The 26,274-nt window shown below is 41.6% G+C and overlaps 2 protein-coding genes across 2 annotated transcripts in view; both read right to left on the reverse strand.

The window, feature by feature from the left end:
• Positions 1-26,274, reverse strand: part of LOC124995449 — a 756,577-nt gene that overhangs the window by 46,442 nt on the left and 683,861 nt on the right. The window lies entirely within an intron of this gene.
• LOC124995454 (NACHT, LRR and PYD domains-containing protein 12-like) overlaps positions 1-26,274 on the reverse strand; it is a 53,346-nt gene that overhangs the window by 12,821 nt on the left and 14,251 nt on the right. Inside the window, exons 7-8 of the mRNA XM_047567834.1 lie at positions 7,953-8,126; positions 7,065-7,238 (exon numbers count right to left, since the gene is read on the reverse strand). Coding sequence (XP_047423790.1) covers positions 7,065-7,238; positions 7,953-8,126 — 348 coding nt within the window. The remainder of the gene's footprint in view (positions 1-7,064; positions 7,239-7,952; positions 8,127-26,274) is intronic.

Here is a 26,274-nt window from a genome sequence, read left to right on the forward strand (position 1 = left end):
CCATGACAGACTGACTAGTTGCTACACACTGACTGATGGGAGGATGAAAACTGCAGTTCAATACATCCACTAGTACCCAGCTGTAAATCTTGAGACTCTTCAACATCAGGACAAATATATCTGAATATTGATGAGTGGACATTCTGAAATGGAGGTTCTCAGTGTTTTACCAAAGAAATACCATCAGTACTTCCTGGTTCTAAAACCCAGACGAGGATCTGACCTACCTGCACTAAAACATGTGCATCATGACTATAAATCTTTCAGCAGAACATTTCTGCTTCATCCTAAAATCATCATCTTCCATCGGGTCAGTTTACAGTAGAAACAATCTCTTACTTTGTGTTTGAGGGTCCAGGTTCTTCACTGAAGTATGGAGGATTTATTTCTTTGGACCAGTCACTCTTCATAGACAGACAGCTGGATACTGTAGACTCTGCTCTCTGACTGTGGTACTGACCTCTGCAGAAACAAATATGTTTTATTCTCTTCATTCACTGATAAAAGTTTAAGTAGCTCCATTGATAGTTCCATATTCATTTAAGATAAGAATATAATTCATCCTACAGTTTTTTCCCAGGTTCTCTGTCCTCCTCTTCCTCCATCTTCTGACCTTTAGTCAGTCTGACAGATAAACCAGAAACACTAGTTCAGTTACAACATAACAGTGTAGAGTGTAAATTGTGACCGGGCTGAAAACACATCTAAAGCATCAAACATAAAAGTGGATGACTGGTCTATAATACATTGACATAATACAAGAGTCACTCTGAGAACAGGAAGTGAAACACAAACTACGCAGTTTAAGAAAGCAGCAGAACGACAACTAGTAATTAATTAATTAATTAATTAGCTGTTGGTTTCAATGTTTGAATCAAACTGTTGAATTCTGACTCGTCTTCTCTCTACAGTCAACAAGAAGAAGAAAAAGACAAATATTACAAATATAACTTACTCTGCTCGAGTCGTCAGTTTTCTTCCTTCTGCTGTGAATCAAAATGAACAAACTAACTGAACACTTACACTTTCCTGGTCAGGTGAACTGAACAGGTCCAACAAGTCTTTCAAGAGGCACACACAAAACCACCGAGACTCAAACACGAACACATTTCTGTCTGTGTTTGTTTCGTCAGACTCAGAGTTCCCTCCCTGCCCTCATGAAACTTGATCTCCCTTTCAGGTGAGCTCCTCCCCTCTACATTTCCAGGCAGTGAGTTTATCTCTGGGCTGGCTCAGACTGTGCAGGCAAATTCAGGACGTCATTAGAGAACAGTGTTTCACTCTGACCCTGAGAAGAACCAGACCAATGTGGACAGCATCAAGCATGAAGAGAATCCAAAACTAAAGCAGAGGAGAAACAACACATGCTTTGGGTTGATCAGGTTTATCTCAATGCCAAATGCTAATCCGTCATCCACTCTACTGTCTACTGGTTAAACATGTGTCAGTAAAAGGTCAGAGGTCAATAACTTCATATAACTAGTAAAGTGCTTAGATGAGACTTCTTTAACTTCATAGTTAGTGGCCGTGATGGAGGCTGGATCAATATCAGAGTGAAGCTCCTTCAAATGTTTGATTCCTCCTCCTCCTCTGTAGCTACAGGGCTTCAACACTAACTGAGATCAGATAGCCCTCTAACGCCCTTTATACCCCCTTGGATCCATTACAGATTCACAGATGATCTTCTTTTCTTTTTGGACTTTGATCTCATGTGACAATTTTTTCCTTAAGGACTCTCTCGCCATTGTCTTTGCTAAGTCAATGGCCACACCCTATGTAGCTACACATTTGAGCAGTAAAATTTTAATTAAAACAGGTAAAATACCCCTGGAGTTGGCGAGAGCAGGGGCGGTGTGTCCCATCACTTCTTACCTGCTGCCGTTGGCTAGACTAGTTAGCTGGTGTTAACTTGCTAGTTGCTAGTTTGCAGCTGACTGCTAGCCTGCTGGTTGGCTTCTCAGTTACACTGGGCTTTTAAATGAGTTGTGTCTTGGATCATGGCACAAAGAATTATAATATCTTATCCTGTGTATTAAGGAATTGGGAAGTGGAGCGTTGAACTTGGTAGGAACCACATGTGATGTGATGTCCACTGTTGTTGTATGTTTTAGGGCTGTACTTCTGAATTCACTGCACTGGTGAAAATGTGAAAAGTCCTTAGTGTTAATGAGATTAGATGGATGAATCCTTAGATTGTATAGTGAGACATTTGTTTGAGAACAAACAACCAACTGCATCAAAGCTCCAGGTAGGGGTGTAGGGGTGGAGGGGGAATCTCCTCAGTGCCTGGGTTAAGGGCCCTTCCTCCAATCCGAGCAAGTGGCCGTCTGGGCTGAGCCCCCCATGACCCAAGAACAGACAGAGTGTGTACTCCTGTGTGGAGTTCCTCTTGCTGTCTGCCTCCTTTAAAAAGTTTGAGTGATCTATTTGCACACCTGCTGCCAATCTGATGATTGCTGCTGGAGTTTACTGCACTAAAAATGCATGCAAACACACAAACAGGTTAAAAACAAAAACATGCACATGTCCATAAAAAACTGACCCCGTCACAGGGCAGTGTCCCACCTGGAGGACTGGTACCGGGATCCATCCACTCAGCTCAGCAGCTCTGAGGTGGAAAGAGGAGTGACCACCTCACAGGACCTGTCATGGACTCAACACTTGAACACCAGAGTGAAGAAGTCCAGACAGAGTCTCCACCTCCTCAGAGGCTTCAGGCTCCCTCTCGAGGAGCTCAGGAACTTTTACACAAGAGCATCACCACCAGGATGGGAAACTGCACCAGACTTCCTGCCCTTCTTGAGGGACCCCCGTCCCCAAACTGCAGAACATTTCTACAAAACATCACTGGTTAAAGGCCAAGAAGATCCTGGATCCTCTCTCTTCTCTCTGCTGCCATCAGGCTGAAGAAGAGTTTCCATCTACATCCTTCTGTCTGATCAACTCTGAGCTTTTACTGGACTCAAGTATCACTGCACCACTGCACTTATTGTTATTTTAAATACAATGTATGCATTATTGTTGCTACTCACTTTAGATTTACAATTTGACTACTGGCTGCAGGAACAAAAAACACATTTCATTGTGCATTTGACAAATAAAACCTGTTCTCTATCTCTTATCAAACACTCTAGTCTCGCCTCATGAACATTTCCTCATAGTTCTGCCATCAGATTAGTTTTAGCTCATGATCATCTTAGTCCCAGAAGAAAATTTATTTTAGGTCCAAACTTCATAAAAGGTGTAATGAATAAATGAATAAAACGTGTACAGAAAGGTGTTAGATAGTTTGATGACCGCTCATTAAACATATCAAAAACACGTTTTAACCTAGTCGTGCAGTGTATTCTGACCTCTTTCTTTGGGACCAATGTTGCTGAACCTGGACCTGAGCAACTGCAGTAAGTTTAGTGAAATACTGTGGTGACAGTTTTTTTTTTGTTGTTGTTGTTTTTGCACATGTGGACTGGAATAAGGAATAAATGAAGAAGTTGGTCCTGTTGGTCTAGTTCATCTCTTCATGTCTGGATCCACTAAACAAATACATAATGTTGAGCAACGCATGTATTTATACAGGCTCTTGTAGCTATGTGTCTCTAATAGTGAGAGGACAGAGATAGTCTGTATTAATAAACCTCATATTACTTTATAGAATTTCTTCTGAGTTACAGAATATATATCAATATATCAACAATCATAAACTGTCAGTTCCTTGACTGAACTACTGGTAAAATATTATTTTTAGGCAGAATATTAATACAAGTATTCACATTTTACTGTTTAACTTCAATATTTGGACTAATGCTGTGATCCATGCTGTCATGTAACATCAATATTTCAACATAACTTTTAATATAACAGCTCAACACTTTATATCAAACTGAATCCAGCCTGTCATTAACATAGTTACCATAACAACGAGACATAAAAGAGCTTTAAGAGCTGGATTAATATTTATCAACCTGTTGATAAATATTGATTATTTAAAAGTATGGTCACTTCTGTGTCAAGATTTCACTCTATTTAATTAATTAGCTGGCTAATTAGCTACTTAACCACTTCAGCTTCAGGTCGCAGTGTTGTTTGTCACTGGGTGAGAAGCAGGGTTTCAATCTATCACAGGACTTATATTATGTCTCTGATGAGCTGTTCTTCTGCAGGTGTTGTCTACAATGATTATAATGATGTAGTGCTGTGCTGTAGCGCCCCCTGGGGGATGTTCCTGTAAGCACCACAAATGTATTCTGTTTTATTTAATGCAGGTCAATGATTATCGAGTGCATAGTTACATAGTGACACGGCTCCAGTTAATACCTGATGTGATTTAATACATATTTCAAACCCATGGATCTTTCTCCCTTAGTACAGAAACAACCGAGCTACCAGACATGTTTTTAGTATTGCTTTTAGACTTCCTTAAAAACAGAAATCAGGTTTTCCCCAGGGTTGTCACCACTACTTTTTATTATGTAGCCATCCACAATGAGCAGGTGCAAATTGTTGACTCTTACAAATATCTTGGCACTATGTTTGACTCAGAGCTCGAATTTAAAGAAAATACTGAGCTTATTGTCAAACGGGGTCAAGAGAATTAATTTAATTGGGAAATTATGGAAATTATTTCTGAAGTCTGATACTATTCTATGTCATTTTTATCATTTGTTCATTGAAAACTATTTAACCTTTTCCTTTATCTGTTGGTTCAATGTGTCGTCTGTGAGGGAGAAAAGTCACTTCAACACAACTGTTTAAGTATGTTCAGAAATTACTGGCACTGAGCAGAAGAATTTGGGCATGATCTCACAACAAAATCAATAATCAATCAATTAGATCGAACAAACACAAACACATTTTGTCGACCAAGTTTTTTTTTTTTTAGCTGCCTTCCGGTCAACTATAATGTGATCATCGGTAGGACAAATCATTACATGAAGTCTTTTATTCCTTCTTATAAAAAGCTTTAAAACACAGACAGAAACTAGTAAGGTTTTAGCTACTGGAATTTGTGCTATTGATTTTACTTTTATCTTAATGAGAATTGATTTTATAATTGATTATTATACTTGTTTGTTTATTTGATTAATTGTATGTGTGGGGGATGCTTGTGGAAAAGCTGCAAATGAATCATCCTGTTGGGATAGAGTTCTCTGAATCTGAACAGAACACGTCCAACATGAGTCTGTAAAGATGAACTTCTCTTTCAGAAGAGTCATCACATGATGATTGGAGGCTGATTCCATCTGACATGTTTCCCTCTAACAGTTGAGAGATATTATTGCGGTTGAGTTTCTGACTTCAGCAATTATCTGCAGTCAGAGTCTCTGTCCACACAAGCTGCTGCTGCTTCAACCTCTGGATCATCAGGACACAGCTTATCCTCTCACACCACACACCCTGCTGGTTATCACCATGACCACTCCCACCTGTGGAGAGGAGTAGAAAAAAGAGAGGAGGTGAAGGAGTGTTTCCCTTCATCATCACATCCAGTAGAAAGAGCAGCAGGGACTTGAGTCCTGTTCAGAGCAGCAGTGGAGCAGCTGTGGAGCTCAGCCAGCTTCCTTTCAGCTTCATGTTAATGTGTTGGAGTGAACACACACAGACCTGCAGAGACTTTTAGCATCAAGTCTGTTTCCTCTGCAGATTTCACTAAGAAACTGCTGAGAGTCCTGAACGCTTCATTACTGCACCAACACTTTAGTGATGGATTTACTGCTGCTCCATGGAAACAAAGATCAGCTGACTAAGAAACTCATGGTTACTAAATGTAATGCTGCTTCCATGATGTGCAGGCTTCAGTCAGACTGATCTCAGAGCTGTGATCAGTTGTTGATCAGATGTGATGAATGACCACCACTGTCTCTATACATCTTGGAAGGCTGTCAGCTGGAATCCAGCTTTATTTCCTGGACACATCAACACAACAACAACAGTCGTCTTCACATCAACTCAAACACATGATCACAACAAGCTTCTGGCTCATCTGATTGGCTGACTGTTGTCTCTCTCTCTGTCTTTCTGTCCAATCCTGAAGCCTGTCTCCATTCTCCTCTCACAGCTTCACTGAGAAGCTGCAGGTTTACAGGAAGCACTGGATCTTTGATACTAACTGTGCATGTGCAAGCAGCATGGACTGACTGAAACCCTCTACTCACCTCAGAGTCTCCAGTTTATAGTCTGGACTCTTCACGAGATCAAGAAGAGGCTTCACTCCTGAATCCTTCAGGTTGTTATGACTCAGGTCCAGATGTTTCAGATGGGAGGGGTTGGACTTCAGAGCTGAGACCAGAGAATCACAGCTGATCTCTGACAACCTGCAGCTCCACAACCTGAATAAAGAATAAAAGATGGAGATTAAATCATGAATAATTCAGTCAGATGTGTTCAGGTTTTAAATGTGCAGCTCAACATTACTGTGTCCTAACAGCCTTTAAGCTTCATTGACGTTAACAACTAACAGTGGACATTTTCTACAGTTTCTGCTACAAACACTTGTTTTGAACTAAAGGACATTTACAGATTCATGGAGGAAAGTTGTGGATGAAGATGAATTAGATTCAGTTGGTGATTAAACATATCAGATCTACAACAGTAACAGACAGTGAACTGACCTCAGAGTCTCCAGTCCACAGTCTGGACTCTCCAGAAAACCACACAGCTGCTTCACTCCTGAATCCTTCAGGTTATTGTCACTCAGGTCCAGGTGTTTCAGATGGGAGGGGTTGGACTTCAGAGCTGGTCCCAGAGAATCACAGCTGATCTCTGACAAACTACAGCTCCACAACCTTAATAAATAATAAAATATGTAGATTAAATCAATAATAATTCAATCAGATGTGTTCAGGGTTTAAATGTGCAGCTCAACATTACTTATTCACCAGATAAGTTTATTACATAAAATGGTTCTGAATGACTGCTTTAACAACTAACAGTGGATATTTTTTACAGTTTCTGCTACAAACTTGAACTAAAGGACATTTACAGATTTATGGAGGAAAGTTGCGGATGAAGATGAATTAGATTCAGTTGATGATTAATAGTACAAAAGTAATAGACAGTAAACTGACCTCAGAGTCTCCAGTCTACAGTCTGGACTCTCCAGAAAACCACACAGCTGCTTCACTCCTGAATCTTTCAGGTTGTTGTTACTCAGGTCCAGATGTTTCAGATGGGAGGGGTTGGACTTCAGAGCTGAGACCAGAGAATCACAGCTGATCTCTGACAACCAGCAATTCTCCAATCTGAGTAAATAAATAAAGATGTAGATTAAATCACCTCAGACATGTCTGAGTGACTTTGTCCTTGTGTTATTGTGGATCTCCATCATGTCTTCTACAGACAGTAATATGTGACAGTGTGAGGTGTGTGAGCTCCTTCCAGCAGCTGTGGTTCAGAGAGAATGGACTGATACATGGATCACAGCAGGTTTGACTCCAAATGAAATGTGAGTGAATGATGATGAAACAGCAGGAAGCTCAGACACTAGACACACCTCAAACACCTGCATCTGAACACATGATCTCATCATGGGCGGCTATGGCTCAGTAGGTAGAGCAGGTTGTCCATGAACCGAAGGGTTAGCGGTTTCGATCCCCCATGTGTGCCATATGCCGAAGTGTCCTTGAGCAAGACACTGAACCCCCAGTTGCTCCCAGTGCAGCTGGCACTGCTGTGTGAATGTGTGTGTGCTTGTGTGAGTGAATGGATGGATGTGTCCCTGACTGTAAAACTGCTTTGAGTACCTTTGAGTAGGTAAAAAAGCGCTATATAAGAGCAAGACCATTTACCATCTGTGTGTGTTGACCAGGAATGAAGAATTAACATTATATAGTTACTGAAATGAGTTTATATTTGTCTTCAGTTTGAGGAACAATAATGTTCTGAATGAACATGAATTAGATTCAGTTGGTGATTAAACATATCAGATCTACAACAGTAACAGACAGTGAACTGACCTCAGAGTCTCCAGTCTACAGTCTGGACTCTCCAGAAAACCACACAGCTGCTTCACTCCTGAATCCTCCAGGATGTTGTCACTCAGGTCCAGATGTTTCAGATGGGAGGGGTTGGACTTCAGAGCTGAGACCAGAGAATCACAGCTGATCTCTGACATCTTGCAGCTCTTCAATCTAAATAAATAATGAAAGAGTTTAGAAAGCTCCTCCTTGAAATCATGTGTTCAGACTTGAAGAAGGTTCAGGATGAACAAGTTTAAGATGTTTTGTTCCTTCACAGTGAAATCTTATAGATTCATGAAGATCCTCAGTGTGGATCAGTGGAATATCAGCCTGATGTCACCACAACTTTACCATCATATTCATGTCAGCACACAAATAAAACATGGAGTCTGACCTCAGAGTCTCCAGTTTATAGTCTGGACTCTCCACAAGATCAAGAAGCTGCTTCACATCTGAATACTTCAGCTTGTTTCTACTCAAGTCCAGATGTTTCAGATGGGAGGGGTTGGACTTCAGAGCTGAGACCAGATAATCACAGCTGATCTTAGACATACTGCAGCTCTTCAATCTGAATAAAGAATAAAAGTGAGCTCCATAAAATGTATTATGTGTTTCATCCTGACTCAGAGCAGCAGCCTTCTATCAGTCTGACTCAACAACAGTAACAATCTTAACAGTTATAAATGTTTTTTTATTGTCAGTGGAGTAGTGAATGGACTGTTGCACCAAAGCAGCATATTTACCAGGACTTGTTGTTTTAAGAGAGGAGGCCAGTGATAGTTTGAGGAGTTTCAGTGAGGTGTGAAATGTTCTGAGTAGTAATGATGTATGATTGAAATAATCTAGAAGACTTGTGGTAAACATGAACATTTAACAACCAAACAACATTTGTCACATCAGTCAATGATCTGAAGTGAATAAATAAAGAAGACCTCCAACAGCTCCAGTCAGTGAACTGACCTCAGAGTCTCCAGTCTACAGTTTGGACTCTCCAGTCCAGCAGACAGATGCTTCACTCCTGAATCCTTCAGGTCATTATCACTCATGTCCAGCTCTGTCAGATAGGAAGGGTTGGACTTCAGAGCTGAGGACACAACTTCACAGTGAGTTTCTGAGAGTCCCCGTCCAGTAAATCTGTGATTAGAAAACATATAAATCTGTTATAAAATCAGATCATTTACATCTAGATCCAGACTGAATGAGTATGAGTGAGGTGATCATCTGATGAACATCTGATTGATTCTGTTAATGATCAGGACTCACCAAGCCTTTCTGCAGTTCCTCACAGCTGGGATCAGTCTCCGTCGTCCCTCCTCTGATGTGTCATACTTCTCCAGATCCAACTCATCCAGAACCTCCTCTGACATCTCCAGCATGTAGGCCAGAGCTGAGCACTGGATCTCAGAGAGTTCCTTCTCTGATCTGTTCTCTGACTTCAGGAACTCTTGGATCTCCTGATGAACTGAGAGGTCGTTCATCTCCATCAGACAGTGGAAGATGTTGATGCTTCTGTCAGGAGACATTGTATAAGTCCTCATCTTCTTCAGCTTGCTGATGGCTCTCTGGATGATTTCTGGACTGTTCTCTGTCTGACCCAGCAGACCTCCTAAGAGTCTGTGGTTGGACTCCAGAGAGAGGCCATAAAGGAAGCGAACAAACAGGTCCAGGTGACCATTTTTACTCTCCAGGGATTTATACATGGCTTCATACAGGAAGTCATCCAAAGACTTAGTGGAGTTGTCTTTCTCCAGGAAGTCCTCCAGCAGCTCTGTCTTCTTGTTGGTGTAACAGTGGAACATGTAGACTGCAGCCAGAAACTCCTGAACGCTCAGATGAACAAAGCAGTAGACTGATTTCTGGAAGATCACACTCTCTCTTTTCAAGATCTCTGTACAAACTCCTGAGTACACTGAGGCCTCTGTCACATCCAGACCACAGCGCTCCAGGTCTTCTTGGTAGAACATGATGTTTCCTTCCTCCAGATGTTCAAACGCCAGCCTCCCCAGCTTCAGAAGAACTTCCTTGTCAGCCTCCATCAGCTCCTGTTGACTCGTCTCATGTCCCTCATGGTACTTGTTCTTCTTCCTCTTTGTCTGAACCATCACAAAGTGTGAGTACATGTCAGTCAGGGTCTTGGGCAGCTCTCCTCTCTGCTCTGTAGTCAACATGTGCTCCAGAACTGTAGCAGTGATCCAGCAGAAGACTGGGACTCCACACAGGATGTGGAGGCTCTTGGAGGTCTTGATGTGGGAGATGATTCTGCTGGACAGCTCTTCATCACTGAACCTCTTCCTGAAGTACTCCTCCTTCTGGGCGTCAGTGAAGCCTCGTACTTCTGTTACCCTGTCAACACATGTAGGAGGGATCTGATTGGCTGCTGCAGGTCTGGAAGTGATCCAGACCAGAGCCGAGGGAAGCAGGTTCCCTTGATGAGGTTTGTCAGCAGCACGTTGACTGATGCCTTCTGTGTGACATCAGACACAACCTCACTGTTGTTGAAGTCCAGTGAAAGTCTGCTTTCATCCAGGCCGTCAAAGATGAACAAAAGTTTACAGACAGCCAGCTCCTCTGCTGTGACCTTCTGTAATGTTGGATGGAAAACATGGAGCAGCCTGAGAAGACTGTACTGCTCATCTTTGATCAAGTTCAGCTCCCTGAACGAAAGCACAATCACCACACTGACATCTTGGTTTTCCAAACCCTCTGCCCAGTCCAGAGTGAACTTCTGCACTGAGAAGGTTTTTCCAACGCCAGCGACACCGTAGGTCAGAACCAGTCTGATGTTTCTCTGTTGGTCAGGTGAGGCTTTAAAGATGTCGTGGTACCTGATTGGAGTGTCATGGTGGGCCTTCATCTTGGAAGCTGTCTCAAGCTTTTTCACCTCATGTTGGGTATTAACCTCTTCACTCTGTCCCTCTGTGATGTAGAGCTCAGTGTAGATCCTGTTGAGGAGGGTTCCTCTTCTTCTTACATTAATTCCTTCAGTCACACGTTCACATCTCCTCCTCAGACTGATCTTATGTTCATCTAAAACCTTCTGCTGACCAACATCTGATGGAAAGATGAAGAAACGAGAGACAAAAATGAAAACAGTTTTAAGTTGTTTTAAGAACAGAAAACTGACCTGTGAATCATTTTGCTTCTTGTCATAATAACGCATTTATAGAGTTAGAACGTTTCAGAAATGTTTTAGAAAATGCTCTTTCCTCTGAGGGTGTGTGTCAGTGTTTGATTGACAGCAGCTTGTCTACAGCTCTTCATCTAACAGATCACTGTGGTTGTTTCTTCCTCTCTGTAAGATTTAAGACTGATCCATTCATAAAATGATAAAATGTCCATCTCTTTTTTTTAACTGCACTATATCAACATAATACTGCTTATCAACATTTCCTCTGGCTGTTCAAATAAAATCCTCCTAGTGGTCAGTTACAACAGGAACAGATTAATTTATATCAGCAGTAAGTAACAAAGATCAGTAATGAGTAAAATAAGGCTGATATGTGAAGTGCAGGGAGGCAAAATAGAATCTAAGAACTTATTTTAGCAAGAGTTCGCCAGCAGACCGATGTAGAGTCTTACTTTTTTTTCCACACTGGGGACAGGAGGAGTGTCCTGATGAAGCAGACTGGTCCCAGTATGAGGTGATGCACTGTCTACAGAACCAGTGTCCACAGCTGGTAGAAACTGGATCCTTCAGGACGTCCTGACACAAAGCACAGCAGGACAGCTGCTCCTCCACAGAAAAATGACTCCTCTTCCTCTCTCTGTCAACACATTTCTTCATCACTAACATCATTTTCACATCGTTGGCGAAAGAAGAAGAGTTTGAATTCACTTGATTGAATTAAGTTGATTTCAACTCATCAACACCAATGAACTGTTTTTCATATCTGTCTGTCTTATTAAACACTGAGTTATCTACCTGCTGTTTGCTGTTAATACAAACTCAACACTTCCTGCAGAGACTTCACAGTAAAAGTCTTCCATCAAAGAGAGCTGATTCTGTCCTTCACTGTTTTAGCTTCAGTTAGTTCAGTCTGAACTGAGCTTAGAAGAGTCTAAGAAGTGTTACTGACAGTAAACTGGACTGATAGGGAGGATTGATCAGATAAAGATCACATTCTAACTATACTGGCTGGTTGCTACACACTGACTATGGGAGGATGAGAAAACTGCAGTTCAATCCATCCACTAGTACCCAGTTGGAATTTTTTACACACTTCAACATTAGGACAAATATATCTGAATATTGATGAGTGGACATTCTGAAATGGAGGTTTTCAGGTGTTTTACAGAAATACCATCAGTACTTCCTGGTTCTAAAACCCAGACTAGGATCTTACTAGTGTCAGACTGATATGGATATGCAACCGATATAGTGACCAGGAAAGGGGTTGGCCATAGGGTTCTGGAGGATTCTCGAATGGCCGGTCTGTTCCAGGCCGAACCGACCGGTGGTCTTTTTTTTTTTTTTTTATAATGTAAAATGCAGCTGTGATTGACTGCAGCAGCCTGCCCTCACAGCTGCAGATAGCAGAGTGGAACATTTTTATACACATTATTAGTGTCCGACCAATAGGGATTTTTTGGCCCAATAACGATAGCCGATATTAGAGGAGGTGCAATCACCAATAGCGGATATGCAACCGATTTTGTGAGTTTTTGAGCTGGAATGAAAACAGGCCGATTGTGCATAGATTTTGCACCGATTTGCTTATATATTAGTACGGTCACAGTGACAGTAACACAGACAGATGCTTTCTCAAACCAGTGTCTTCAGACATTTAACACTGAACAGACTTTTTTTAAAATGACAATTAACATTTGGACTTAGAGTCTTAGGAAAAGTACAGATTGACAAACAAGCAAAAATTTAATAATGTAGCAGAACTTTCAATAAATAAAAATAAATAAACCAATCTAAATAAAGAACATGCTGTCAGTCAGTCAGTGTCTAATACTTGAAGTCAGTGAGTGGCAGGTTGTAATATAGGAAACATAGCTTCTCTGCATTGGCACCCAACAGGTTCATCTCTTGTCCTCATACATGTCGCCTACTGTGCTGAAATCCTCTCACTGGGGACAGATGTGGGAGGAGTAAGGAAGCGCCGGGTCAATGGAGACGAAGCAAAGTGACACTATTGATGCGGTGGTTGTACACACCAGTGCTTATTTATATAACTTAAGGGGACTTTTCGGCGCAGGAGGGAGTGGAGCGTGGATGCGAGTTAATCTCCTTCAACCATGCACAGAAAACGGGAATGATAGGAAAGGTTTTTCTAATTTACTGAGAAACTATGCCCAGGTCAGCGAAAACACGTTGTTCATTCATCCCCTTCATAAACCACCCACAATCAAACCAAGCCAAAATGACAACAATAAAATACAAGTGATCCCGCGTCATGTCGGGGAGACTAGTGTTTTCTTGTTTAGCATATATTAAACTGTAACCCTTTGGTGGTTATTTGCAAACTGCTAAAGTAACTCATGTAATGCTACTACTGAGACAAAATCTGCGATGATATAGCATGTGGGAATGTAGGAATGTGAGCTGAGTCAATCTGGGTGAGCACAGCGCGCTCCACTGAACAAAATAAATCAGTACACCAGCGGGTGCATTTGTCATTGTCACACTTTGTTTTTTTCTATCGGCACAGCATTTCACCGATACGATAGAACCCCCGATAGAACTGGAGCCGTCCTATCGGGCCCCGATATATCGGTGACCGATAATCAGTCGGTCACTAGATCTGCCCTACCTGCACTAAAACATCTGCATCATGACTATAAATCTTTCAGCAGAACATTTCTGCTTCATCCTAAAATCATCATCTTCCATCAGGTCAGTTTACAGTAGAAACAGTCTCTTACTTTGTGTCTGAGGGTCCAGGTTCTTCACTGAAGACCGGAGGATTACCTTTAGACCTGTCACTCTTCATAGACAGACAGCTGGATACTGGAGACTCTGCTCTCTGTCTGTGGTACTGACCTCTGCAGAAACAAATATGTTGTCGCTCTCTTCATTCATTGATACATTTTTAAGTAGCTCCATTGACAGTTCCATATACATTTAAGATAAGATGAGAATTTAATTAATTCTACAGGTTTATCCCAGGTAGATAACACAACACAACTCAAAAGTGGATGACTGGTCTATAATACAAGAGTCACTCTGAGATTAGGAAGTGAAACACAAACTGGGCAGTTTACAGTGCTTGAAAAGCAGAACTAAAACACGCATTGCATGAGAAGTTGGCGGAGCAAGGTGTGTTGCCCAAGCTGGCTACAGCAGCTAAGGCTGCAAGTGACGCATCGGTGGCGGACGCGAAGGCAGCGGAGGTTGCTAGCATGCTCGCTGCTGGTGTGGAGCCTGAGCCTATATTTGATCCTTCGGGTAACATGTCCAGAAACATGTCCGCAGACGATCTCTGCTTAGCCCTTCAAATAAAGGAGGTGGAAACAAGGAACAAACAGCTTGAAGTGCAAGCTATGCAGCTTTGGTTTTCTGTTTCTGCTTTTGATATCAGTAAGCACGTTGCATTAGTCACTCCTTTTGGTGAGTCTGAGGTGGACTCGTATTTCAGTGTTTTTGAGTGGATAGATGCCGCATTAAAATGGCCAAAAGAGTTCTGGGCACTTCTGTTGCAATGTAAGCTTGTGGAGAAGGCTACAGAAGTTTGTGCCAGTTTATCAATTGAGGACAGCTTGGATTATAGTATCCTGAAAAAAACTGTGATGCAGTCTTTTGAGCATGCCCCTGAAGCTTACAGACAAAAATTTAGAAATAGTGAAAAATTTACCAACCAGACATATGTTAAATTTGCGCGATAAAAACATTTTGTTTGTTAAGTGGTGTCAGACATGTAATGTATAAACTGTGGTGGAAATGAGTGAGTTAATTCTGCTGAAGAATTTAAGAAATGTTTGCCAGACAGAATCGTAGTATATTTAAATGAGCAAAAGGTGTCCTAGGTCTTGTATCATGGCATCGATGTGGAGGGCCACAAACCCATTAAGCAACATGCCTATAGAGTAAATCCCACTAAACGGGCCATGATGCAACACGAGATGAGCTGTGTTGTTGAACATAATCTAGCTGTTCCCATTATGAGTTCGTCCCTGTGTGTTGGTCCCAAAACCCGACAACACTTCTCATTTTTGCAATGATTATTGTAAATGCCAGGCTCTTTTCTGCTCCCTAGGATGGAGGATTGCATAGACCAAGTAGGCTCAGCCACCTTTGTGACAAAGCTGGACCTGTTAAAAGGTTACAGGCAAGTTCCTTTAACCCCACGGGCTTCTGAAATGTCTGTTTTTGTTACACCCGATGTTTTTCTCCAGTACATGGTTATGCCATTGGGTTACGGAACGCTCCCGCTACATTCCAACATCTCATGTACACCATTGTAGTAGGAGTTAAAAATTGCAAGGCCCATTTAGATGACGTGGTTGTTTATTCCTCCACCTGGTCTGACCATCTCCACATCCTGTCCCTCGTTTTCAGCCGTCTAAGCAATGCCTCCCTCACTCTCAACCTGGCAAAATGCGAATTCAGAAAAGCTACCGTAACGTACCTGGGTAAACAGGTGGGTCAGGGACAGGTTTGGCCCTTGACGGAAAAGGTTCAGGCGATTATTGATTTTCCAGTCCCCCAGACCAAGAAAGCCCTATGCCGCTTCCTTGGAATGTGTGGTTAATATTGAGGATTTTGCAGAAACTTTTCAGATGATTCTCAGGTATTTTACTACAGAAATACCATCAGTACTTCCTGGTTCTAAAACCCAGACTAGGATCTGATCTACCTGCACTAAAACATCTGCATCATGACTATAAATCTTTCAGCAGAACATTTCTGCTTCATCCCAAAATCATCATCTTACATCAGGTCAGTTTACAGTAGAAACAGTCTCTTACTTTGTGTCTGAGGGTCCAGGTTCTTCACTGAAGTGTGAAGGATTCATTTCTTTGGACCAGTCACTCTTCATGGACAGACAGCTGGATACTATAGACTCTGCTCTCTGACTGTGGTACTGACCTCTGTAGAAACATTTTTTTTTCTCATCAGTCACTGATAAAAGTTTAAGTAGCTGTACTGATGACTTCATTGAAGCTAAGCTAAGATGATAAGAATTTAATTTGTCCTACAGTTTTATTCCAGGTTCTCTGTTCTCCTCTTCCTCCATCTTCTGGCCTTTAATCAGTCTGAGAGATAAACAAGGAACACTGGTTCCGTTACAGTGCTCCAGGTTCATCAGGGAGATAACACAATACAATACAATACAATACAATACAACACAAAATACAATAAAAGTGGATGACTGGTCTATAACACACTGACATAATACAAGAGTCACTCTGAGAACAGGAAGTGAAACACAAATTACGCAGTTTAATAAAAGCAGCAGAACAGCAACTAGTAATTAAATAAATAATCACACATTGGTTTCAATGGTTGAATCAAACTGTTGTATTGTTGTTGTATGAAAAAAAACAAATATTCGAAATACAACTCACCCTGCTTCAGTCTTCAGTTTCCTCCTTCTACTCTGAATCAAAATGAACAAACTGACTCAACGCTTTCACTTTCACTGCTCCTCCCACAAAACCATCAACAAGACTTAAACAGACACACATACATGTAGTGCTCCCAACGTATCCGTGAACAGTGATACAGCGCCCTGAGTTCTTTAGCATAAACAAAACGAAACTCTGTTCTTAGGTTACATGCAGGCAGCAACCTCCTGTTCTGAACAGTGAAGCCCATGCGAAAGTGCAAAAAACTGCAGTTCATCGAGTGGCCGCTTGAGGGTGGTTGCAAAAGGGAGCAAATCCCCATAGACCCCCATGTTAAAATGCCCAAATTTACAGTATAATAAAACATGTTTACAGCCTGGTTCAAAAAACGGGTTTGATCTCAATGGTTTATTTCACTATTCATGACAACTGTACGGGGGGTGACTTTTTTTCTAACGCAGTTTATTTTTTATTAACGTTTAAAATTCTGCATAATTAGGGGCGTTCCCGCTTTGAGTGACAGGTGATCTATGGGCGCTGCCAGAGGATGCTAGCTGCTCGCCTTGGTCTCTCTGCTAGTCCTCACCTGAGCTAATGACAACCTTTCGGCTGAGTTTGAGGTTTAGGTCCATTTGGATCATTTTGAATAAAAGATAATAATAATGCATTGGTTTTATATAGCACTTTATCATACGCACTCAAAGTTGCTTTACTTTGTATGCATTATTCATTCGCTCACACAGTCATACCCTGGAGGTAGTAAACTACCTCAGTAGTCATAGCTGCCCTCGGGCAGGCCGACAGAAATGTGGCTGCCAATGTGCAGTCACTCCGACCACCACCAACATCACTTACTCGCAATCATACACCAGGAAGCACACACCTGGATGCAAGGTCGGTTAAGTGTCTTGCCCAAGGATGGACAGACTATGGATAGGTTTGCTTTGCTGCACCTCCTACAAGACCACCCAGTCAGTGAACTTGGAGAATTATTCTTGTGGTCGTGTCAGTGCCCAATATAGCCAGTCTGGTAGGCTAATGGGAGGCTATCCAACAAACCACCACTGAAGTCAGAATGTAAATAATAATAAATAATCATCACAGAACTGAACTGAATCTACCTGTCACCTGTCACCAATCTCTGGGGCAGAAGTTGCTGAGGTGGTGAAGCAACTACCTGATGGTGGAGCCCAAGGAGAGGATGAGATCCGCCCTGGGTATCTCAAGGCTCTGGAACCATGGACCAGCTATTTACCCTCGTTAGGGTGCTGGAGGGGAAATGGGAGTTTGCCCAACCAGTCCACATGTGTTTTGTGGATTCAGAGAATCCCCAGAGGCATCCTGTCGGGGGTGCTCTGGGAGTATGGGGTGGATGGCCCCTTGCTAAGGGCCATTCAGTCCCTGTACCAAAGGAGTGCGAGTTTGGTCCGTGTAGCCGGTTGTAAGTCGGACTTGTTCCTAGTGAGGGTTGGGGTCTGCCAGGGCTGCCCTTTGTCACCGGTTCTGTTCATAACTTTTATTATGGACAGATATCTATCTATCTATCCAATACTTATAAGTAAAGTGTGTCAATTTGGGAAATATTAATCCACCACATAAAGTACGAATCATTAATGTCTCGTTATTTTTTACATACGACCAATGTTACGGTAAAATATGAAAAAAAATATTAATGTTATATTACAGTATGAGTCCATACATAATGTTAGTGTAGATATTGAAACAAGGTTATATTTTAGTAGTTGAAGTTAGACGGTAATATAAATTAATGCATAATGCATGCATTAACTATGCATAATAGTATTCCGTACACATACACATTATGTACATATAACACATACATTATTTTACTTGTCTGTTTGTCTGTGTAAAGCAGGTGATCCAGATGTTCTACATAAGATGAAGAACTGGACTAGCAGGACTTAAAATCTGGGCAGAGAACTCTCCATCGCCGAATTTTATTTTTGGCCAGATGTGAAATGTGACTCATAACTTGTAACAGAGCGCTTTTTTTTTTTTTTTTTTTAATTAAACACATTAATCTCTAAGTTATAACTGTATTTAATGTATTGTGTATTATATTTTAGTCAGGACAAATGGCATCAAACCGGGAGCGAGGCCACCGTGTTAGCCGGCTGCTAGCACCTCAGATAGCGATTAGCCTAGGACTAACAGCCCTGGCACAAAGAGATATTTATTTACGTTTCTAGTCTGATTTTTTAGACTTCTGATGTCCCTCCCTCCTCACAGAGGAATTACAGTTCAATTCAACGTGTGTCAACATCCTAGATTCTATTGCTCCTCTCAAACTCAAAAAACCCAAAAACAAAACTCAACCTGGGTTAAACAACGGCAAGATCTGTACTCGCAGGCAATCATGCAGAAAGATGTAAAGAAAATGGAAAAAGGACAAGCTGCAGATCTCCTTTCAGATCCAAAGAAATCACCTACTAAAGGTTAAGTCAGCAAGAACCAAATACTTCTCCAATTTAATTTCCAATAGTGCCCATATTCCAAAGATTTTATTTAACACCTTAAACTCTATCATTCATCCTCCTCCAAACACCACCCTTGACATATCCCCTGCCAAATGTATGGAATTCTCTTCATTTTTCATCAACAAAGTGGAAGCCATCAGAAACAACTTCCATCCCTCCTCCCATTACACTCTACATACTCTTCTAAACTGAACTGTTTCACTCCTATCTCCCTACCGACCCTAACACAGATCGTCAGCAGAATGAAACCAGCAACCTGCCCTCTTGATATTATCCCCACCACTCTCCTGAAGGATGTTTTTGTTACCACCAGTCTCCTCTCCATCACCAACAGCTCACTTCATCCATCCTACTTCAAGCATGCAGTTGTCCAGCCTCTCCTGAAAAAAAAAAAAAAAAAAAAAAAAAAAAAAAACTAATCCCACCCAGCTTAAAACTACAGACCCATTTCTAAACTCCCATTCCTGTCTAAAGTCTTTGAAAAGGTCACCCTTAATCAGCTACTGCCCTACCTGCATCAGAATAACATCCTGGAGAAATTCCAATCTGGCTTTAAGACCAATCACAGCACAGAATCTGCTCTGTTAAAAATTTACAATGACCTGCTCCTCTCCACAGACTCCGGTAACTGTGCCATTTCTCATTCTTCTTGACGTCAGCGCTGCATTCGATACAGTGGACCACAACATCCTTACAGACTGTCTTCAGCATACCACTGGAATAAATGACACTGCACTCACATCCTACCTCAACAATAGAACATTTTAATAGTTCCACGCTCTCTTCACAAACTCAGGGGTGACACTGCTTTTGTGGTTGCTGCCCCCAGACCGTGGAACAACATATCCCTGCCTCAAGCCTGTGACCCATCGACATCCAACTGTTGCTTTCTTCATTTGTGATACTATTCCAGGCCTTACTGTGTGTGTTGGTGCGTGTTGTAACATTAATGTTTGTGTATCCTACTACTCTTCCTGTGTGTATTTGTAACTGTAATAACATAAAGTTACCATAGTTAATTACAGATATACACACAGGCGGAAGGAAGTCGCACACTCGACCCACATGTTGCAAAGTTAGCTTACAGTTAGCACAGTTACCCTGTGTGTGAGAGAGTAATGCGTGCTTTTGCATACATGTTTGAACATCCCACTACTCTTCCTGAGTGTATCTGTAACTGTGTGACTGTTTAACTGTGGTGTGCTTGCGTGCGCCTGTGTGTGTATATGTGACTGTAATTACATAAAGTTACCTGTGTGTTTGAGCTAGATTTCCCCCCTTTTCACTGGTTTCATATTTGGGCTACCTGTGCCAAAAGTGAAGCTTGTATCAGAAAAGCAAGTAAACCGTGGGCATTTTTTTGGCCTTGTAGATTAAATATTTTGGACACACTCACGAGTTAAAGATAAAGATCCCTTCTCCTTTTCTCAGAAAATCTTTGCATTGGAGTGAATGGAGAGCAGGTAGGTTCTTTACTGTGAACAAAGGCTAGCAGTTTAAAGTCTGTACGTCTCACTGCTTTGCCGAGCACATTGTGAGAGACACAAAAAGTTTGTCTACAACTGTGGAAAAAATCATGTGTCTACTGTGTAAATTGTGACCGGGACGAGAGTGTAAAGAGAAAAATTTCTGGCATTTTCACACACGTTCTCTCACTCTAAGTACCAACATTCCGCACTCTAAAACAAGATTTTTCGAAAAAGATCATTGTCATTGAATAGTGATTGATCAACAACGATAAGACCTATCAAAACAAGGAAATAGTACACCAATACACAAGGCTTATGTATACATTTTAAATTTTAAATGAAGTCTGTAGGCGAAAGTATGCCTGAGCAGTAGACCTTTATAAAAATGAGTTTTTTTTCCAGCCGTCCCATTCATTTCCAATGGGAAATTTATCACAGTTTTTCATGACTTACGTTGTATTTCTTAAAGAAAAGTAATAGCACACCGATCCCGATCGAGCTGCGCGTTTTGATATATAAGGGACGAAATCGGGGAGGAGGAGGGAACAAAAATAATAAGAAGAAGAAACGCGCGGGATAACAATAGCTTGCTCCAAATAAATGAAAGGAGGTTGGTCAGGGTGAGAATGTGTTGCTTGACAAGCCTCTGAATAGCCTTCATCACCTGGGAGGAGAGGGACACTGGGCGGAGGTTGTTCAGGGCCACTGAGGGCTTCCTTTGGGGATGGGGAAAATAGTTGATTGTTTCCAGCATTTGGGGAAAGTTCCTGTGTTGATGGAGGTCTGGAACAGTTTCTGGAAGACACTCCCTAACTGGTCCACACAGTGTCTGAGGACCCAGCCACTGATGTTATTGCCTCCAGGTGCACTGTTAGCCTTAGACCTCTTTAGGGACCTCACTATGTCCGTGGTGAGGAAAGAGATGCAGTGGTCATCAGGTATAAGGGTGGATCTAATGTCCTCTAGTTGGGTAGAGTTTTTGATCTCAAATCTAGGGAAGAAGGAATTAAGATCATTGGGGAGAGATGCTGGTGTGCTGCCGGGGATGTTAACAGGGTTGTTGTTGATGGGAAGGTTAACAGCCGCCATTCTCTTCAGGCCCTGCCAAGCTGATCGGAGGTTTCCATGAGAAAACTTTTCTTCCACTTTGTTCAGCTTGGCAATCTTAATAGCCCTCTTGACCTCTTTATTAACCTCCTTTTTCTCCATCTCTGACCCAGAGAATAAGATCTGTTTCTTCTTATTGATAATAGTTTTAAGCTCCTTGGTGACCCAGGGTTTATTGTTAGGGAAGATGGTGACAGTCTTGGTGGGAATGATGTTTTCCTCACAGAAGTTGATGTATGAAGAGACGACATCCACCTGTTCGTTTAGGTCATCAGAAGAGGAAAGGAGGTTGGTCCAGTTAGTAGACTCGAAGCATCCCTGGAGGATGGCTATACTCTTGCTAGTCCACTGCTTGATGGTCTTGGTAACCTTCTTAATTTTCCTGATGACTGGGGTGTAAGTGGGAACGAGCAGGATGGTGTGGTGATCAGCTGAGCCGAGGGGGGTAAGGGTGACAGCTCTGTAGGCGTCCGGGACAGAACCGTAGCATCTATCGAGTGTCTTTCCCAGACGGTGGAGCAATGGATGTATTGTTCAAAGCCTTTCAGAGATTTTTTTCTTTTCCAGGATTGCAGTGAATAAAATCTCCAAGAATGAATTTGGGGGAGTCAGGGGACAAATGCTCAAATTTGTCCAGGGAGCTCTTGATGAGGTCAGTTGCCGAAGCGGAGTTAGCTTTGGTTGTATGTAAACCAGGACAAAGGGGAGTTGAGGGAACTCTCTGGAAAGTTAAAAGGGACAAAGAGACAGAGCCAGGAGCTCAATGTCTGGAGTGTACAGCTTCTCTCTGACGTGGACAGTGGAGCACCACCGGGGGTTGATATAGAAACACACACCGCCGCCATGTTGTTTACTGGTGACATCACTGTCGCGGTCGAGCCTGATGGGGGGAATCCATCGATGTGCAGCGTCATCACCATCGCTAAGCCAAGTAATGCCGGAATAGAAGCATTCCTCAACTCATGCAGATGGTTCACGTTAGCCTGAAGTTCCACATTGTTGTGGTTGCTATGCCCAATGTTTGTCCAACGGCTCTGATTGATTTTCATTCTTTTCTCAGCTTGAAAATGGCTTGTTTTTCTCCCATAGAGAGCTCCCTGGTCTTTGATAAACCTGTTGGTTTATCCTCTTTAACAAGAAATGCAACTTTATAGGTTTCAACCCAATCCAAAAAGTAGGCTAGTCAGGCAGAGCTATTTAATGTTTGAACAATCAACCTTAAAGGCAACAGCTGGTCAACAAGAAACACCTGTCAGTCACATGTTCCAATAGTTTCGCTCACTTGAAAAATAGATGGGTTCAAACAGAGTCCAGAGTGCATTAACCCATTAATATGTAAGTACCAGGAAATAGAAGCTGACATTCTGAACTTTTCTCATACTTGTTTCAGTTTGTTCTGTCCTCTCTATACAAACTGGACGGTTGAGTATTACCCTTTATTAACTGTCACTTTATTCAACACTCTTAGTACATCGTGGTTTATGCTCTTTTCAAGTACAACAGCGCATGTGCCGTGCTTCAACTAATGCAGTCCGTGTAGAACAACAGTAGGATACAATACCGTTGTTACATCCCTTTTCAAAATAAAAACAAAAAATAAATAGTAAAAGAAAACAGATTTTCATTTATTCACTTTTTTTTCAGTCTTCCTCTCAAATTAAATGATAACAGAATATCTTTGTGTCAACTCCTTAAACACTACTATTACTATTAACAAATGCAACATCCTCTGGATATAAAGTATAAACTTACCCACAGCTTTCAAAAGCTAAATTATACTCTCTGTGTAGCTTTTCATAAGCAAATAACATTACGGTATGAAAATCCAGGAACATTTTTTTTCTTAACATTATAGAACCCATATATTTACTTTAACCTTTTCAGCATTCTCTTTCCTTCGCACTGACACTTTTTTTTTCATGTCATTATCCCCTCAGTCACACAAAAAGTCATTCAGGTATCTAGGTTTCTGAATTACACGTTCAGACCTTGTAGTGGCACTGTGATTGTTACCAGTGTCCTGTGTAGGCACCTGAGTCTCTCCTGTATCCACAGGCCTTGTTGGTGTTGGAGTAACTCTCTCAGTGTCTATGGCTCATCTGAGATGAAGGCGATTTCGTCTCAGGACACTGCCGGAGTCCAGCTCCACTTTGTTGCATCTATGACCCACCGGGGTCACCACCCTTGCCCTCGTCCAGGTTGTGTTTGGATCAAGTGGTTAAACTTGCACACAGTCCCCAGCTTTGAGTGTGTCCATGTCTTTTGCTGTAGGATTGTAATATTTTGCTTGTCTGCGTTGGTTATGTATGAGTCCTTCTCTAATGTCCAGCAGTTTTGGCCTCAAAAGGCACTCTTTCATCTGCAGTAGAGTCCTTGTCCGTCTACTCAAGAGCCTCTGTGCTGGACTCGCATTCACCCCTTGAGTTGGAGTGTTTCTATGATCAAGTATGGACAAGTATGGATCCTGTCCAGACATCTTTGCCTTTTTCATAAGATGCTTGGCCGTCTTCACAGCTGATCCTGCTTTCCCATTACTTTGCGGGTAGCCAGGTGAGGAAGTAATGTGAGTGAATTCCCAATTTTTGAATTCTCTGGAGGAATACTGGGGCCCATTGTCAGAAATGACATAAACCGGAATCCCCTGTCTGGCAAAATGTGCTTTTAACTTCCTGATAACTGTGCTTGACATTGTATCTGGGACATAATAAATTTCCCAAAAATTGGAAAAGTAATCTACTGTTATCAGATAATCTCTGCCTTCAAAACTAAAGAGGTCTGCTTATGATCTACTGACCTGCATACAACACACTTTGTCACAAATGTTTTTATGTGTTCATTCATACCTGGCCAGTAAATGCATTCTCTTGCCCTCCTTATGCATCCCTCAATCCCTAGATGTGATGAGTGAAGCCGTTGGGTGATGTCACCTTTAGTGATTTAGGGATGACAACTCTCTCACCCCTGAAAACAAGTCCATCCTGGGTGCTCAGTTCATCCAGCCAGCAGCCTGGCCGTGCCCGCCAATTAAGGAGAAGAAGAAGAAGAAGTGGAGTAGTAGCAGCAAATACGTTCAAGCATATTGACCAATGACCATAGAAACAATATGGATAATGCTGGTAAAAAACGGAAAGAAAGGGGTGGGGCTGAGAAGGCGAGGGGCAAAAATGTGACATTTAGAGAGTGAAGTCACTAAATGTCACAAATTAACTGAAATGTTCAGCGGCACAGCTAGCAGCAGCACCACTGAAGTTCAGTTTAATATTAGCAGCATCCAACATGATAGGGCCACCCTCATTATCACCTGTGATAATAAGGGAGAGAGAGATGAGCTGGTTCCACAGACAAATACAGGGCAAGTAAGTATGGAACATGAGAGAGGAAGAAAGAGAGTTACTTGTGGTACTAGGGCTGATGTTAGGAAATGGTATTCAGGTTTCTACATTTTTACCTATACCAGGGGTCGGCAACCTTCAACACTCAAAGAGCCATTTGGGAGCCACAAAACCCCTCTGACATCTAAAATGAAGATAACACTGCATATATCGTTTTTTACATCTATGCTATGTATAAAAAACTATAGTGTGTTGCATTTATGAAATGAAAGAACTGCTACACAAATGAAATGTCATTTATGTATACATAACAGGTATTTACTCATGGTTGGCTTCCCTGCGGACGAAAAGTTCAATAAATAGCGCGCTGGACCTACCGGTGGGTGTCGCACATCGGCAGTTGTGATGATTATTTAATGTTATAAGATCACCATGAATTCAAATTTTAAAAAGAATTATATTTAAAAAACTAACGAATTAAAATAAAATACATTTGAATGAAACACTTGTATTATATATATATAAAAATATAAAAGAGAGAAAATAAAATATATCCTGTATATACAAAGTAGACAAATAAGCACATGACAACCATATACATAAACTGAGTGATGCTACCCTGAGTAGTGCAGAAAGGGTGGAAAGAAGTATGTTGTGCTTTCACTTTTTAAAGTGTTACCTTCATTTCTATGTGAGTATTCAAGTTAAACTGTATATTTACAGCCTCTTTACATTGTTATTAATCATGAATCATATAGTACTATGCGTTGTGTTTCAGATACCTTTTTTGTATTGGTTCAGCCAGACCACTGTCCATAAATCCGCCGCTCTCCCTCTGCCTCTCTCTTTCCTCTTGACCTTCCTGCACTTCCCTCTTGTCCCGCCCAGTCAACCAATCACATTAACATCAAATGTCCACTTAAGCTGACCAGTCACAAATACATAGACAGATACAGTTAGGCAGTCATTACACATGTCAAACAAACATACTTAAGGTTACACTTCAAACAAAAGTTTTCTTTTTATAAGTCTGTTCCACTATTTTATTTCAAGTCATCTGACAAATATTTATTATAGATTTTAGCCTAATGTTGGGGATATGAATGATTGAACCTAGGGCTGTTAACCCACAGGTTACTCACATTTCTGTGTGTGTTTGTTTCATCCACCTCAGAGTTCTGTCCCTGTTCTCATGAAACTTGAACTCCTGCTCAGGTGCGCTCCTCCTCTTTACATTTCCAGGTAGTGAGTTTATCTCTGGGCTGGATCAGACTGTGCAGGTAAATTCAGGACATCATTAGAGAACAGTGTTTCAGTCTGGTTCTGAGAGGAACCAGACCAATGAGATCAGCATCAAACATGAAGAGAATCCCAAACTAAAGCATAGGAGAAACAACAC

The sequence above is a fragment of the Mugil cephalus genome, chromosome 18 (genome assembly GCF_022458985.1).
Source record: "Mugil cephalus isolate CIBA_MC_2020 chromosome 18, CIBA_Mcephalus_1.1, whole genome shotgun sequence".
NCBI lineage: Eukaryota > Metazoa > Chordata > Actinopteri > Mugiliformes > Mugilidae > Mugil > Mugil cephalus.